General features: G+C 36.1%; 1 protein-coding gene across 3 annotated transcripts in view; it reads right to left on the bottom strand.

The window, feature by feature from the left end:
• Positions 1 to 347: 347 nt before the first annotated feature.
• LOC144972209 (vacuolar protein sorting-associated protein 16 homolog) overlaps positions 348 to 18,510 on the bottom strand; it is a 49,407-nt gene continuing 31,244 nt past the window's right edge. For 2 of the 3 annotated variants that reach the window (XM_078913229.1, XM_078913230.1), the window contains 9 exons: positions 18,314 to 18,448; positions 17,166 to 17,274; positions 15,629 to 15,729; positions 13,364 to 13,468; positions 11,603 to 11,680; positions 10,691 to 10,860; positions 6,798 to 6,894; positions 3,374 to 3,477; positions 348 to 2,236 (listed from right to left, as the gene is read on the bottom strand). In XM_078913229.1, coding sequence (XP_078769355.1) covers positions 2,092 to 2,236; positions 3,374 to 3,477; positions 6,798 to 6,894; positions 10,691 to 10,860; positions 11,603 to 11,680; positions 13,364 to 13,468; positions 15,629 to 15,729; positions 17,166 to 17,274; positions 18,314 to 18,448 — 1,044 coding nt within the window. In that variant the 3' untranslated portion in view covers positions 348 to 2,091. The remainder of the gene's footprint in view (positions 2,237 to 3,373; positions 3,478 to 6,797; positions 6,895 to 10,690; positions 10,861 to 11,602; positions 11,681 to 13,363; positions 13,469 to 15,628; positions 15,730 to 17,165; positions 17,275 to 18,313; positions 18,449 to 18,510) is intronic. The other variant, XR_013645309.1, reaches the window with a different exon arrangement.

The following is an 18,510-nucleotide window of genomic DNA, read 5'->3' as shown; positions in this document are numbered from 1 at the left end:
TTATTATTATTATTTTATTATTATTTTTATTATTATTTATTATTATTATTATTATTATTATTATTATTATTATTATTATTATTATTATTATTATTATTATTATTATTATTATTATATTTATTATTTTTATTATTATTATTATTATTATTATTATTATTATTATTATTATTATTATTATTTTATTATTATTATTATTATTATTATTATTATTATATTATTATTATTATTATTATTATTATTATTATTATTATAATAAACTTAGATTATCATTTAATGTGAATTTATAATTCTACCATCATTATCATCATGGAGTGATTTCCCTTTGTTTACTTTTCTACTTTCACTTCTTTCTTGTTTTATCATCCAAACCTGCCAAAGGCAGATGATCATTCTCAATAATAAAATCCAGTTCAATCGATATTATTTTGGTCCATCGTTCATCAATTTAATACAATATGAAACCATTAACGCAGTCTTAACCTGCTTCACACATTAAACACCAGTAAATAGAAAGATGAAAGGATGGAAAAATAAACGTGTCAGATCTACAATTTATCTGAAGCCTGTATTAACTTTTCCCCTTGGCACTAACCACACGTTAAGGTCCCATCCACACCAGTAAATAGAAAGATGAAAGGATGGAAAAATAAACATGTTGGATCTACAATTTATCTGAAGTCTGTATTAACTTTTCCCCTTGGCACTAACCACACGTTAAGGTCCCATCCACACCAGTAAATAGAATGATGAAAGGATGGAAAAATAAACGTGTCGGATCTACAATTTATCTGAAGTCTGTATTAACTTTTCCCCTTGGCACTAACCACACGTTAAGGTCCCATCCACACCAGTAAATAGAAAGATGAAAGGATGGAAAAATAAACGTGTCGGATCTACAATTTATCTGCAGTCTGTATTAACTTTTCCCCTTGGCACTAACCACACGTTAAGGTCCCATCCACACCAATAAATAGAAAGATGCAAACATGTCGAATCTAGAATTGATTTGAAATGAGAAGAGTCCAAGATATAGAGAGACAAAGGGAATAAGTTCAAACACAGATTGGAAGGAGATAGAAGATACGTGTGTGTGGCCAATCTGACAACCACTATTGTACTCTTGACATGACAACACCATATCTATAATATGACGAGTGTGTGGCCAATCTGACAACCACTATTGTACTCTTGACATGACAACACCATATCTATAATATGACGAGTGTGTGGCCAATCTGACAACCACTATTGTACTCTTGACATGACAACACCATATCTATAGGATGACCAAAGATAACAATACGATGTATCTGTAGAATGGCCAGATCAGCTTGACGTCCAACATTGACCACCATCTTGTTTAAAAGACTTAAACTTTATGACATCTCAGGATTGAGGCTAAATGACTTGGTGTGGCTCACTACTAGGTCAATATTTAAAGTGTATTAATCAACTGGTGACAATGAAACAAAGAAGACAACTTGGTTTTTATAAAGAATACTATTCAATAAAGAAGCTCAACGTCTTCATCACAAATATATACAAAATGTTTCTTGTCGTAGCAGGTCACACCTGATAGAGCCCCATCCAGTCACAGATACGAATTCAACAAAACTATCATTTGATATTCATTGAACTATGGATTCCATGGTGTGTTGATTTGTATGTAAAGGCAATAGGCCTACTATGTTTTATGCTTGCCACACTTGTAGGTCATTCAGGCGCCAGGAAAGTAAATTGACACAAAAGATAAAGGTATCACATTAAACTATTAAGCACCAAAAATTGGTCTGGAACATTGACAGATGAAACCTCTGACCCCAAACAGTGAGGTCAGGACTCTCTGACCCCAAACAGTGAGGTCAGGACTCTCTGACCCCAAACAGTGAGGTCAGGACTCTCTGACCCCAAACAATGAGGTAAGGACTCTCTGACCCCAAAGAGTGAGGTCAGGACTCTCTGACCCCAAACAGGTGACTATCCTCAGACAAAAACAGTGAGGCCGTGACCCTGTTACTCCTAAACAGTGACCTCCAGCCCCTAGGACACAAATGGTGAGCTCATGACCCTCAGACCCAAACAGGGAGGTCACTACCTCCTGGCCCCAAACTGTGACCTCATAACCCTGACAGCGTCTGCCACATTCCTGTCAGCCCCTCCCAGTCTGGAGACTACGTAGTCAAACTCTTCCTCGTTCCTAGTCTCCAGCGCTGCCTCTGCCGCCTCCTTGAAGTTTCTGGGGAGACAATGAGGAATGAGGAAAACGTCAGCCTTTCTATCAACGAATCAACGTATGTGCTAAAATACCTTACAAAGGGTTCAAAACATACAGCAAACTCAATATGTTGGAAGAGACATGAAGATGATGATGAAGGTAACAATAATAATAATAATAATAATAATAATAATAAAGATGATGATGATGATGATGATGATGATGATGATGATGATGATGATAATAATGATAATAATAATAATAATAATAAAAATAACAATAATAATAATAATAATAATAATAAATAATAATATAATGATAATAATAATAATAATAATAATAATAATAATAATAATACTAATAATAATACTAATAATAATAATAATAATAATAATAATAATAATAATAATAATAATAATAATAATAATAATAAAAATAACAATAATAATAATAATAAAAATAACAATAATAATAATAATAATAATAATGATAATAATAATAACAATAATAATAATACTAATATAATAATAATAATAATAATAATAATAATATAATAATAATAATAATAATAATAATAATAATAATAATAATAATAATAATAATAAATAAATAATATAATAATAATAATAATAATAATAATAATAATAATAAAATAATAATAATAATAATATAAATAATAATAATAATAATAATAAATAATAAATAATAATAATAATAATAATAATAATATAATAATATATAATAATAATGATGTCAACTCTCAATCTCTCTCTCTCTCTGTCTCTCTTTCATGTGTTTCCTCTCTATCTATTCAATTTCTCATCCTTCTTTCTCTCTCTTCTCAACTACAGTAAAAACCAGTTAAACCGAAATTCATTGGTATTCTATTTCGGTTCAAACATATTTCAGTTTAGACCTACCTATGTTTGGTTTATTTGTTGTTGTTGATTTTTGTTTTTGTTTTGTTGGCTTGTTAAAACAATTTTTATCTTTAGTTATTCTGCAATTTCTTTTTGGTTTAACGATAATTTGATCGAAGTGGCTTTCCATTTACTGATTGTCGATTAACAAAAACAAAGAGAAAAAAATGACAACATTTTGATTTCTTTTCGGTTTAGCGATGTTTTCTGGTTTTTACTGTATGACAACCATATTGACCTGACTTTGACCAGACACTTGACCCGTTGGTCTGGCCCCACACGGCCAATGTACTTGATGGCCTCAGACCTGTTTCCATGTTTCACACAGGCTTCAACAAACATCTGATGGGTGGAATAAATAAACACACAGTAAAATGAGTTACTGTCTATAGACACGTACACATGCTATGACTGACATCTGATGGGTGGAATAAATAAACACACAGTGAAATGAGTTACTGTCTATAGACACGTACACATGCTATGACTGACATCTGATGGGTGGAATAAATAAACACACAGTGAAATGAGTTACTGTCTATAGACACGTACACATGCTTGCTATGACTGACATCTGATGGGTGGAATAAATAAACACACAGTGAAATGAGTTACTGTCTATAGACAAGTACACATGCTATGCTATGACTGACATCTGATGGGTGGAATAAATAAACACACAGTGAAATGAGTTACTGTCTATAGACACGTACACATGCTATGACTGACATCTGATGGGTGGAATAAATAAACACACAGTGAAATGAGTTACTGTCTATAGACATGTACACATGCTATGCTATGACTGACATCTGATGGGTGGAATAAATAAACACACAGTGAAATGAGTTACTGTCTATAGACACGTACACATGCTATGACTGACATCTGATGGGTGGAATAAATGAACACACAGTGAAATGAGTTACTGTCTATAGACACGTACACATGCTATGACTGACATCTGATGGGTGGAATAAATAAACACACAGTGAAATGAGTTACTGTCTATAGACATGTATACATGCTATGCTATGACTGACATCTGATGGGTGGAATAAATAAACACACAGTGAAATGAGTTACTGTCTATAGACATGTACACATGCTATGCTATGACTGACATCTGATGGGTAGAATAAATAAACACACAGTGAAATGAGTTACTGTCTATAGACACGTACACATGCTATGCTATGACTGACATCTGATGGGTGGAATAAATAAACACACAGTGAAATGAGTTACTGTCTATAGACAAGTACACATGCTATGACTGACATCTGATGGGTGGAATAAATAAACACACAGTGAAATGAGTTACTGTCTATAGACACGTACACATGCTATGCTATGACTGACATCTGATGGGTGGAATAAATAAACACACAGTGAAATGAGTTACTGTCTATAGACATGTACACATGCTATGACTGACATCTGATGGGTGGAATAAATAAACACACAGTGAAATGAGTTACTGTCTATAGACACGTACACATGCTATGCTATGACTGACATCTGATGGGTGGAATAAATAAACACACAGTGAAATGAGTTACTGTCTATAGACACGTACACATGCTATGACTGACATCTGATGGGTGGAATAAATAAACACACAGTGAAATGAGTTACTGTCTATAGACACGTACACATGCTATGACTGACATCTGATGGGTGGAATAAATAAACACACATTGAAATGAGTTACTGTCTATAGACACGTACACAAGCTATGACTGAAATCTGATGGGTGGAATAAATAAACACACAGTGAAATGAGTTACTGTCTATAGACACGTACACATGCTATGACTGACATCTGATGGGTGGAATAAATAAACACACAGTGAAATGAGTTACTGTCTATAGACACGTACACATGCTATGCTATGACTGACATCTGATGGGTGGAATAAATAAACACACAGTGAAATGAGTTACTGTCTATAGACACGTACACATGCTATGACTGACATCTGATGGGTGGAATAAATAAACACACAGTGAAATGAGTTACTGTCTATAGACAAGTACACATGCTTGCTATGACTGACATCTGATGGGTGGAATAAATAAACACACAGTGAAATGAGTTACTGTCTATAGACACGTACACACATGCTATGACTGACATCTGATGGGTGGAATAAATAAACACACAGTGAAATGAGTTACTGTCTATAGACATGTACACATGCTATGACTGACATCTGATGGGTGGAATAAATAAACACACAGTGAAATGAGTTACTGTCTATAGACACGTACACATGCTATGACTGACATCTGATGGGTGGAATAAATAAACACACAGTGAAATGAGTTACTGTCTATAGACACGTACACATGCTATGACTGACATCTGATGGGTGGAATAAATAAACACACAGTGAAATGAGTTACTGTCTATAGACACGTACACATGCTATGACTGACATCTGATGGGTGGAATAAATAAAACACAGTGAAATGAGTTACTGTCTATAGACACGTACACATGCTATGACTGACATCTGATGGGTGGAATAAATAAACACACAGTGAAATGAGTTACTGTCTATAGACACGTAAACAAGCTATGACTGACATCTGATGGGTGGAATAAATAAACACACAGTGAAATGAGTTACTGTCTATAGACACGTACACATGCTATGCTATGACTGACATCTGATGGGTGGAATAAATAAACACACAGTGAAATGAGTTACTGTCTATAGACAAGTACACATGCTATGCTATGACTGACATCTGATGGGTGGAATAAATAAACACACAGTGAAATGAGTTACTGTCTATAGACATGTACACATGCTACGCTATGACTGACATCTGATGGGTGGAATAAATAAACACACAGTGAAATGAGTTACTGTCTATAGACATGTACACATGCTATGACTGACATCTGATGGGTGGAATAAATAAACACACAGGGAAATGAGTTACTGTCTATAGACATGTACACATGCTATGACTGACATCTGATGAAAACAATAATACACACTATAAAGGGTTGCCTTAATAAAACAAACTCCATAAAGCAAAAAAAAAAACAACAAAAAACAAAAAAAAAAACAAAACAAAACAAACAAAGTAGAGAATGAAATATCTCAGCCCACGTCTGCATCAGATTATTTGGTGTGTTGAACTACAGATGGCCTATCCTGCATTATCAACAGTTTTGGATAAAGGTACTTAGCTCCTGTTTTTCAAAACGTTCAATCACTTCTATCTAAAGATCGTTGGATGTTTTAAAATAATGTAAGTTTACAAGAACAACAATAATCAAATGGAATCAAGACAGATGATGGAGATGTTTCAGATTTCCCCTTTGTCAACGAAACACGATGAATGAAACACTAAAGACTGATGAGAGATGAAAGGATTGGGTTGTTAAGCCAAATGTTCTCTTGGCAAAGGGGTAACCCAAAACGTCCACATCATCTGTCTTTGTTATTTCAATTGAATTGAACATTTTGTTCCATTTGGGGGTCCTGATAGCTCAGTTGATAGAGCACTCGTTTCACACACAGTGACCAAGATTGATCCTGGATGCAGTCGAGATGTTTTTCTGATCCTCAATGAATGGGTAGCTGGGTCTGTTAGATCAGGCAAAAGGTACTTTGCGATAGACAGACAGATGTGAATCATACCTCTAATCCCACAGGTGGTTTCTTTGTCCGTGACATTTTCTCCATCTCCATCCATTCCCCAACCTCAGACAGGGCGTTGATTCTCATGATCCAGTACCTGGCAAAGTAGGCCAAAGGTAAAATCAAACAAATTAGATCATTTACTGGCCCTGGTGGCCACAGTTAGCAACATGCCACAGTCAGACAGTCAGACAGACAGACAGACAGTCAGACAGATAGACAGTCAGACAGATAGACAGACAGACAGTCAGACAGATAGACAGACAGACAGTCAGACAGATAGACAGTCAGACAGATAGACAGACAGACAGACAGATAGGATGTGTATCAACAATACAATTCATGACAAACCATAGGCATTCTCCGTGACAATTTATTGTTCATGTTATCTCAAGGTTGTCTAAAACATCCCATTCATGGCCATCTAGACTCTAAAACATCCCATTCATGACTATCTAGACATTAAAACATCCCATTCATGGCCATCTAGACATTAAAACATCCCATTCATGGCAATCTAGACATTAAAACATCCCATTCATGGCCATCTAGATATTAAAACATCCCATTCATGGCTATCTAGACTCTAAAACATCCCATTCATGGCTATCTAGACATTAAAACATCCCATTCATGACTATCTAGACATTAAAACATCTCATTCATGGCCATCTAGATATTAAAACATCCCATTCATGGCTATCTAGATATTAAAACATCCCATTCATGGCCATCTAGACACTAAAACATCCTATTCATGGCTCTCTAGACTCTAAAACATCCCATTCATGGCCATCTAGACTCTAAAACATCCCATTCATGGCTATCTAGACATTAAAACATCCAATTCATGGCCATCTAGACATTAAAACATCCCATTCATGGCCATCTAGATATTAAAACATCCCATTCATGGCTATCTAGACATTAAAACATCCCATTCATGGCCATCTAGACATTAAAACATCCCATTCATGGCCATCTAGACATTAAAACATCCCATTCATGGCTATCTAGACATTAAAACATCTCATTCATGGCCATCTAGACATTTTTGTTTGTTTGTTGCTTTAGGTCTCTTCCAACACAATTGAGGTTATATGAGAGACCGCTGAAACAAAAAAACAAGCAATCCAACAAAAATAGTACAAATGTCAATCAAAATCATAACCTAAAGATATCATAAGCTAAATTATAAATAACCAAGAACAAACAGGCAGAGGATTTACAGGAAAAAAAAATATCCCCTGTCAAAAATACAATCACAAACCAAAGAAGCAGGATAGGCTAGTAAAGAGAAGAAGAAACGACATCACTATCGGATCGTACACCCATGCGAACATCATAGGTATATGATTCAAGGGTGATGCTCCCATCCAACCACCCGCCATCTAGACATTAAAACATCCCATTCATGGCTATCTAGACATTAGAACATCCCATTCATGCCCATCTAGACATTAAAACATCCCATTCATGGCCATCTAGACATTAAAACATCCCATTCATGGCAATCTAGACATTAAAACATCCCATTCATGGCTATCTAGACTCTAAAACATCCCATTCATGGCCATCTAGACTCTAAAAACATCCCATTCATGGCCATCTAGACATTAAAACATCTCATTCATGGCCATCTAGACATTAAAACATCTCATTCATGGCCATCTAGACATTAAAACATCCCATTCATGGCTATCTAGACATTAGAACATCCCATTCATGGCCATCTAGACATTAAAACATCCCATTCATGGCCATCTAGACATTAAAACATCCCATTCATGGCCATCTAGACATTAAAACATCCCATTCATTGCTATCTAGACTCTAAAACATCCCATTCATGGCCATCTAGACTCTAAAACATCCCATTCATGGCTATCTAGACATTAAAACATCTCATTCATGGCCATCTAGACATTAAAACATCCCATTCATGGCTATCTAGACATTAAAACATCCCATTCATGGCCATCTAGACATTAAAACATCCCATTCATGGCTATCTAGACATTAAAACATCCCATTCATGACTATCTAGACATTAAAACATCCCATTCATGGCTATCTAGACATTAAAACATCCCATTCATGGCCATCTAGACATTAAAACATCCCATTCATGGCTATCTAGACATTAAAACATCCCATCCATGGCTATCTAGACATTAAAACATCCCATTCATGGCTATCTAGATATTAAAACATCCCATTCATGGCCGTCTAGACACTAAAACATCCCATTCATGGCCATCTAGACATTAAAACATCTCATTCATGGCCATCTAGACATTAAAACATCCCATTCATGGCTATCTAGACATTAAAACATCCCATTCATGGCCATCTAGACATTAAAACATCCCATTCATGGCTATCTAGACATTAAAACATCTCATTCATGGCCATCTAGACATTAAAACATCCCATTCATGGCCATCTAGACTCTAAAACATCCCATTCATGGCTATCTAGACATTAAAACATCTCATTCATGGCTAGCTAGACATTAAAACATCCCATTCATGGCCATCTAGACATTAAAACATCCCATTCATGGCCATCTAGACATTAAAACATTCCATTCATGGCCATCTAGATATTAAAACATCCCATTCATGGCTATCTTGACATTAAAACATCCCATTCATGGCCATCTAGACATTAAAACATCCCATTCATGGCCATCTAGACATTAAAACATCCCATTCATGGCTATCTAGACATTAAAACATCTCATTCATGGCCATCTAGACTCTAAAACATCCCATTCATGGCTATCTAGACATTAAAACATCCCATTCATGGCCATCTAGACATTAAAACATCCCATTCATGGCTATCTAGACATTAAAACATCCCATCCATGGCTATCTAGACATTAAAACATCCCATTCATGGCTATCTAGATATTAAAACATCCCATTCATGGCCGTCTAGACACTAAAACATCCCATTCATGGCCATCTAGACATTAAAACATCTCATTCATGGCCATCTAGACATTAAAACATCCCATTCATGGCTATCTAGACATTAAAACATCCCATTCATGGCCATCAAGACATTAAAACATCCCATTCATGGCTATCTAGACATTAAAACATCTCATTCATGGCCATCTAGACATTAAAACATCCCATTCATGGCCATCTAGACATTAAAACATCCCATTCATGGCCATCTAGACATTAAAACATCCCATTCATGGCTATCTAGACACTAAAACATCCTATTCATGGCTATCTAGACATTAAAACATCCCATTCATGACTATCTAGACATTAAAACATCCCATTCATGACTATCTAGACATTAAAACATCCCATTCATGGCTATCTAGACATTAAAACATCCCATTCATGACTATCTAGACATTAAAACATCCCATTCATGGCTATCTAGACACTAAAACATCCCATTCATGGCTATCTAGACATTAAAACATCCCATTCATGGCTATCTAGACTCTAAAACATCCCATTCATGGCTATCTAGACATTAAAACATCCCATTCATGGCTATCTAGACATTAAAACATCCCATTCATGGCTATCTAGACTCTAAAACATCCCATTTATGGCTATCTAGACATTAAAACATCCCATTCATGGCTATCTAGACATTAAAACATCCCAGTCATGACTATCTAGAAACTCCTAAAAGGTTTTATATTCTAATCTGCGTTAAATTTATATTAAATCTCAGAGACCTACTGTGCTTAATTCAAATTTTATGGCCACTCCAATTTTAGGTTTTGGGTTCAAAGGGTAAGAGAGTGACATTCAAATCAAGAAATGTCAAAAATCACTTCCACATGGATATGATCTGATCTAAAACTGGCCACAAAAAAAGTAACTCTCCACTACAGTCCAATCAGCCCACACCTTTTGTCAGACAATTTAAATTCCTTGCGCAGCTTGTCGGCCTCATGGGTCTGGTTGTCCAGGATAAGTTGGTGGATGGTTTTCTGGAGGGAAAGGTCAGCGTACGACCTATTGGTCACGTCTTCCAGTCTTCTCTGATGACGTAACAGTTTGACCTGGTCCTCTGTTTGCTGTAAATGGCATTGGTACAAGTTGCAGGTCGTGTGGGGGGGGGGGAGAAAGAGATCAAATAGAGATGACATCAACAATCAGTGTACCGTACTAATTGGTGGGGGTGATAGACACTTTAGGAGGGTTATAGTTGTTTCACTATAGGTTCAACTCCCCCTATGTTACCATTTGTAGGTTTGAGCAAGTCACCTCCATCAAACTCACTCGCCGCATTATGGTCGACTCTTATGATAATTTAATTTCCCTTGGAATAGACCCTAAAGACACATTTCTCCATGGGGATGAATCAAGGGAATCATATCTTTATTATTTATTTATTTTATAACAAATTGGTCTAAAATGAAAAGGACACTTTATACCACATCCAACACATAGACACAAACACACACACACACACACACACTGCTAATTCCAGTTGTTCGGCTATGTGGTCTTGTGGTGTGGTACTCGTTTTTGGATTGGAAGGTCCTGGGTTCGAGCCTCGCTAAACGCATAGTTGTGTCCTGGGAAAAGATTCTTTACTCACATTCTCTCAAATGTAAAATGAGTACCTGGCCGTTAACAGCATTGTCTCTGTCCAAAACAAATTTGTAATATCGCCTAACAGGCGTCACATTTCGTTCTAAATGTTAAGTGTTACTCATGGCTAGGGACCCTTTGTAAAGTGCTTTGAGCACGTTTAGTGGGTATTGTGCTATATAAAAGCTCAAGTTTTTTTGGTTCTATTTGAATATGACGTACCTTGGCAGCAAATTCATTCTTACATCGGACAAAACAATGGTTGGCTTCCTCTAGGAGTCGGGCCCTGTCCTCCAAGTGCTGGGGATGGAAATGTTACAATCCAATCATCTATCACCAACACACAGGAAATATTACAATCCAAACATCTATCACCAACACACGGGAAATATTACAATCCAAACATCTATCACCAACACACAGGAAATATTACAATCCAAACATCTATCACCAACACACAGGAAATATTACAATCCAAACATCTATCACCAACACACAGGAAATATTACAATTCAATCATCTATCACCAACACACAGGAAATATTACAATCCAAACATCTATCACCAACACACAGGAAATATTACAATCCAAACATCTATCACCAACACACAGGAAATATTACAATCCAAACATCTATCACCAACACACGGGAAATATTACAATCCAAACATCTATCACCAACACACAGGAAATATTACAATTCAATCATCTATCACCAACACACAGGAAATATTACAATTCAATCATCTATCACCAACACACAGGAAATATTACAATCCAAACATCTATCACCAACACACAGGAAATATTACAATCCAAACATCTATCACCAACACACGGGAAATATTACAATCCAAAATCATCATTCACCAACACACGGGAAATATTACAATCCAAACATCTATCACCAACACACGGGAAATATTACAATCCAAACATCTATCACCAACACACGGGAAATATTACAATCCAAACATCTATCACCAACACACGGGAAATATTACAATCCAAACATCTATCACCAACACACGGGAAATATTACAATCCAAACATCTATCACCAACACACGGGAAATATTACAATCCAAACACTATCACCAACACACAGGAAATATTACAATCCAAACATCTATCACCAACACACAGGAAATATTACAATCCAAACATCTATCACCAACACACAGGAAATATTACAATCCAAACATCTATCACCAACACACAGGAAATATTACAATCCAAACATTATCACCAACACACGGAATTTTACAATCCAAAATCATCCCCACACACGGGAAATGTTACAATTCAATCATCTATCACCAACACACGGGAAATATTACAATCCAAACATCTATCACCAACACACGGGAAATATGTCATAGGCTGTGGAAATTGGTAAATAACATCTAGAAGTGGTGGTAGAGATGATGCTGTGGTGGTGGTTGTAGTCGTGGTGGTAGGGATGATGATGATGATGATGATGTTGTGGTTGTAGTAGTGGTGGTAGAGATGATGATGTGGTAGTGGTTGTAGTAGTGGTGGTAGGGATGGTGACGATGATGATGTGGTTGTAGTAGTGGTGATCGGCAAAATCCAAGGATTGTAATATCCCCTGACAGGTGTCGTGTTGCTGTTGGTCAGGGACCCTTTGTAAAGCGGTTTGAACATGTTTAGTGGATATTGTGCTATATAAAATGCTCAAGTTCTAGTTAGACTCACATCCAGTGTGTTCTATACTCACATCCAGTGTGTTCTATACTCACATCCAGTGTGTTCTATACTCACATCCAGTGTGTTCTATACTCACATCCAGTGTGTTCTATACTCACATCCAGTGTGTTCTATACTCACATCCAGTGTGTTCTATACTCACATCCAGTGTGTTCTATACTCACATCCAGTGTGTTCTATACTCACATCCAGTGTGTTCTATACTCACATCCAGTGTGTTCTATAGTCACATCCAGTGTGTTCTATACTCACATCCAGTGTGTAACTCCTGATTATCTTACAGTTGCCTTCCTCCAGAGAATTGTCTTCCTGATAATGCAAATCCTCCACCAGTTTGATGTTCTGTTGCCTGCAGTACTGGAAGCATTGGGACATTATGATGATTGATGATGCTTTATACAAACAATAGCATATATATATTAGCAATGACTATGAAAATTTATTTTTCTTTTGTTTGTTTGTTTGTTGCTTTAGGTCTCTTCCAACACAATTGAGGTTATATGAGAGACCGCTGAAACAAAAAAACAAGCAATCTAACAAAAATAGTACAAATGTAAATCAAAATCATAACCTAAAGATATCATAAGCTAAATTATAAATAACCAAGAACAAACTGGCAGAAGATTTACAGAAAAAAAAATATCCCCTGTCAAAAATACAATCACAAACCAAAGAAGCAGGATAGGCTAGTAAAGAGAAGAAGAAACGACATCACTATCGGATCGTACACCCATGCGAACATCATAGGTATATGATTCAAGGGTGATGCTCCCATCCAACCACCCGCAAAATTTATTTTTCTATTTTTGTGAGGAAATACTACGTTTAAATCACAACCCTCTCCACTGAGTAAAAATCTTTTTGAATTTTGAAAATCCAGTCATAAATAAAAAAGTTATGCAGTTTCAAAGGTGTCATTTATTTGGATGACTCACAAAGAGAAAAATATCGGAAAATATGGGATGCTTTTTCTACGTTTTATTCTGGTTTGTGGCTGTATCTCGTTTATTACATGGAATATGATATTGAAACATGGCAATTTCATGGCAAATTTCTCAGAAAATATGATGAAGACATCAGAATAGCTCTAACTTGTATAGTTTTAGAGCTGTATGGCTAGGGTCAAACGTCATTTTGTGAAAAAAAATATACATAATATTGATCATTTGGAACATTTCCGAAAGGTAATTTTGTGTTAACAACCCATACAAATGATGTGAAAAATGCCTGCTAAATTATTATCAATCAAAATAGTCTGTGGACATTATGTATTAGGAGGGGGGAGGGGAGAGAGAGCAGAGAGAGAGAGAGAGAGAGAGAGAGAGAAGAGAGAGAGAGAGAAGGGAGAGAGAGAGAGAGAGAGAGAGAGAGAGAGAGAGAGAGAGAGAGAGCGCGTGATTGTGTGTGTTTTAAATTGGAGAAGTCTATTTTAAAGGGGACAAACAAAGATTGTTAACACGTCAAATTATCAACTGATTAGTAAGACATATTGCTAGAGCCGACAAAATTAACACTCCTATGACGTTAAAAAATGCCAAAAAACCGAGAAAGGTGAGTCTTCAGACCTTTCCAGCAGAGGTTCCAGATGGCCATGCGTGTTGTCAAAATTGGCCAAATATAGAATTTTATTTGTTTTATTAAATTTTATTCATTTATTTTTGTCTCAGTGACATTTATCCTAGTCTATTCAATTCTTTTGTTTGACAAAAGTCAATTAGTTTTATAATGAAGTCAGTCTTAGTAGTGAAAACCATGCAAGTTTCTATTTAGCCACATTTTAAATTGAATTTGGTCAGGTGGAAGTCTGGCCATCTGGCAGTCTTGCCTCACTGATGTCACATTGCGTGTCAAGCAGTGGGGAGGGGGGGGAGGGGGGGGGAATGGCTGTCTCCTCTTCTCACTCATTGAATAGCAAATTGGGTTGATATTTTGTGATGCTACGTGAAAGATGCTTATCATATTCTGATGAAATTTGAAACATAAATAGATGAACTAGGCATATATAACCTTATTCACAGCAAAATCTCTGCTCTTGTTATTTATAGAAATATTTCATTCAAAAGTGCAAACATCTGTTTTTAACCGATTTCTAGTCATCGCACGAGTTTCGCCGTTTGACATAATGTAAAATGACCTCTTTACTGACTGTGTGCCAAATTTCAGAAATATTTATTGATAAAAAAGGGACATAATGAATTTTTTAAAATAGCATATACGAAATGGTCGCATCCCATATTTTGTCACGAATTTGGACTCTTCGCGAACGAAATTGAGGCACAAGGATTTGCGTGAGATCGTCATTGCTACATATATTGATGGTGGTGATGGTGGTTATGGTGATGATGGTGGTGGTGATGATGATGTTGATATTGATGATATGATGATCATGAGGATAATGGTGATTATGATGATGATAGTAACATGTATAAGAAATAATAGGTAACATCTAAATACATCACCATCACCATTTACAATGATAATAAACACTCACACACACACACACAACCTTCCCCATACCTGTATGTAGAGAGAGCATGCAATAGGCATGGTTCTAATCATCATAAAGAAATCACCAGAGCTCGTCTGCTTGTCTTTAAGGTGTAACAACACTGTGTACACTGTGGAAGGTGGGGATGAACATGAATTCAATTGCATTATGGGATAGTAGCTTGGAGGATTGACCCCCCCCCCCCAAACACTTCAGTTATTATGTATAGAAACAACCACTAAAACATGCTCAAAGCATTAAACAAATGGTTCCAAGCCAACATATAGGATGAGACATGGCACCAGGAAGGCACTATTACAAGTTTTTGGAAAGAGACAACACAATTACCAGTTAGGTACTCATTTTACACCTGAGTCCAGTGGCAGAATGAGAGAGAAAGCCTTTACTAAGACAAACACGCTATAAACACATACACACACACACACACAGTCATCCAATGGCTGTACAAGGTATTAGGACAAAGATACCTACCTGTAATTCTAATCAACATAATGTATAATTATTTCTATTCATCACCACAGTAAGGATAATCTCGTCAGGGTTGACCTTTGAACCAATGTTGTTGTATAATTTACCCATCAACCACCAGTGGACACGAATGATACAAGTTGTTTAGTTTCATAAGTATTAGGTCATATCCGCTATTCAGAAAATGAAGATCGTTTTACATTAACGACTTGGGAGTCTGGATAGAGCAGAAGATGGAGTGAGTATGTGTCACACGAGCTTTCACTCCAGTGTCAAGTTGAAGTTTATTGTTTTTCTGGCCATTCTGTTGTCCACTCAGCGGTGATTGGGGAACTGGATCTGTAAGATCTGTTAGAAAGTGATTTCCAATGGACTAACGTCCTATCCAAAGGGTCCCAAACAATTGACGACTGGTTTTACAAAACTCCCAAACTGTTTTTCACCATTTTGAGATAATGAGATTTATTTTTCCTAAAATTTCTCACTCGGTCTATTATTTTATCATATTTAAACTTCAAATTCACACAAATCTAAGGATATTCTTGTGCCAGTTGATGCTTAAAATAAAATTTACGTTTCAGTTTATCTTATGGATGGAAATTCTCAAAAAGGAGAAAAATCGACTTTAGGAGTTTTGGAAAACCTGCCTTCAGTTGTAATTGTCCTAATATCACTCCAGCAACTTTAGTTTCAAACGCCTCGTGACTATGAAAGATAAAACTAGATAACATACAGGACAGCCAGAGAGTGACAGTGGCTAATAGTCCTCTCCATCACAAAACAATGTATTGTACAGCCAGAGAGTTACAGTGGCTAATAGCCCTCTCCATCACAAAACAATGTATTGCACAGCCAGAGAATTCCAGTGGCTAATAGTCCTCTCCATCACAAAACAATGTATTGTACAGCCAGAGAGTTCCAGTGGCTAATAGTCCTCTCCATCACAAAACAATGTATTGTACAGCCAGAGAGTTACAGTGGCTAATAGTCCTCTCCATCACAAAACAATGTATTGTACAGCCAGAGAGTTACAGTGGCTAATAGCCGTCTCCATCACAAAACAATGTATTGACCTACCAAGATCTGTGTCTCCACTATCAATAGCTTTGGTGAGGGCTGCAGCATCTTGACCCATCTTCAGGAGTAAAGGAACTTGTTCTGATGCCCTTGGCTCGTAGTCCAGAAGCTACAATCAAACAGAACAGTTTTATGTTTGTTTTTGTTTTTAAGGGTTTTACGGCGTTTGCAACACATTTAGGTCATATCAGCACCAGTAAAAAAAGAAATAAAATGGGAAAGAAACAAGTCCTAGAATTACAATTAAAGCACCCAAGAGAAAGTAAGTCACAGGGGAACTGGGAACAAATAGGGATCATATGTAGATTCCAAGAGCATACCACCAATGTACTTAGTTTGAGATCACCTATATCCGGACACAAGCACAAAATCCAACAAAGAGGAATACACTCAAATCCTTACATTATACATTCAAAATAAAAATAATAATACATAACAGAGAGATGATTTACATGGAAAAAAATATCATCTCCCAAAACAATAACTATGCATTTGACTGTTTCCCTCCCAGCCAGGATTCCGGCCAGGGTCAGGACAAAACCAAGTAATCTCATTCCAAGACAAAGACAGACAGCTTGTTGGAAAATAGATATAGGGGGATAGAAGACACAGTATGTACCTCCCTGCCCAATATGGGAGGTCAGGAAGAGAACAGTTTTAAATTGTCAGTTCTAACTTTTGATCAAAATTACAGTTGGTAGCGTCTCTAAGAGTTTACTGCATGCTATGCCTATTTGAAATAATAATAATAATAATAATAATAATAATAATAATAATAATAATAATAATGACATAATAATAATAATATAATGATGATGATGATGATGATGATGATAATGATGATGATGGTGATAATACTATAATAATAATAATAATAATAATAATAATATAAATAATAATAATAATAATAATAATAATAATAATAATAATAATGATAATAGTAATAAAAAGAAGAAAAAGAAGAAGAAGAAGAAGAAGAAGAAAAGAAGAAGAAAGAAGAAGAAGAAGAAAAGAAGAAGAAGAAGAAGAAGAAGAAGAAGAAGAAGAAGAAGAAGAAGAAGAACAACAACAACAAGAGACGACAAAAAAGAAGAAGGAGAGGAGGAGGAGGAGGAGTGGGATGTGGAGGATGAGGAGGAAGAGTTTACCCTAACAGCCAGTTGTTTACGTCCATGTTCCAAAGCCTCTCTGGCAATCTCGGAGAAAGATACACCTGGCACATCCATCAATTTACCAGAAATAGACCTGGCTAGTTTTTCCTCGTCTTCATGTTTCTGTTGTACCTGGAGAGAGAAAGATTACAGGTGGTTACAGCTATTCTTATTTTAGGGACCAAGGACTGACA

This window comes from Berghia stephanieae, chromosome 5 (assembly GCF_034508935.2).
Source record: "Berghia stephanieae isolate SIO BIC M18660-M18661 chromosome 5, UCSD_Bste_1.3, whole genome shotgun sequence".
Classification (NCBI taxonomy): Eukaryota; Metazoa; Mollusca; class Gastropoda; order Nudibranchia; family Aeolidiidae; genus Berghia; species Berghia stephanieae.
The sequence above is the reverse complement of the archived record's forward strand: the minus strand, read 5'-3'. Positions and strand labels throughout refer to the sequence as shown.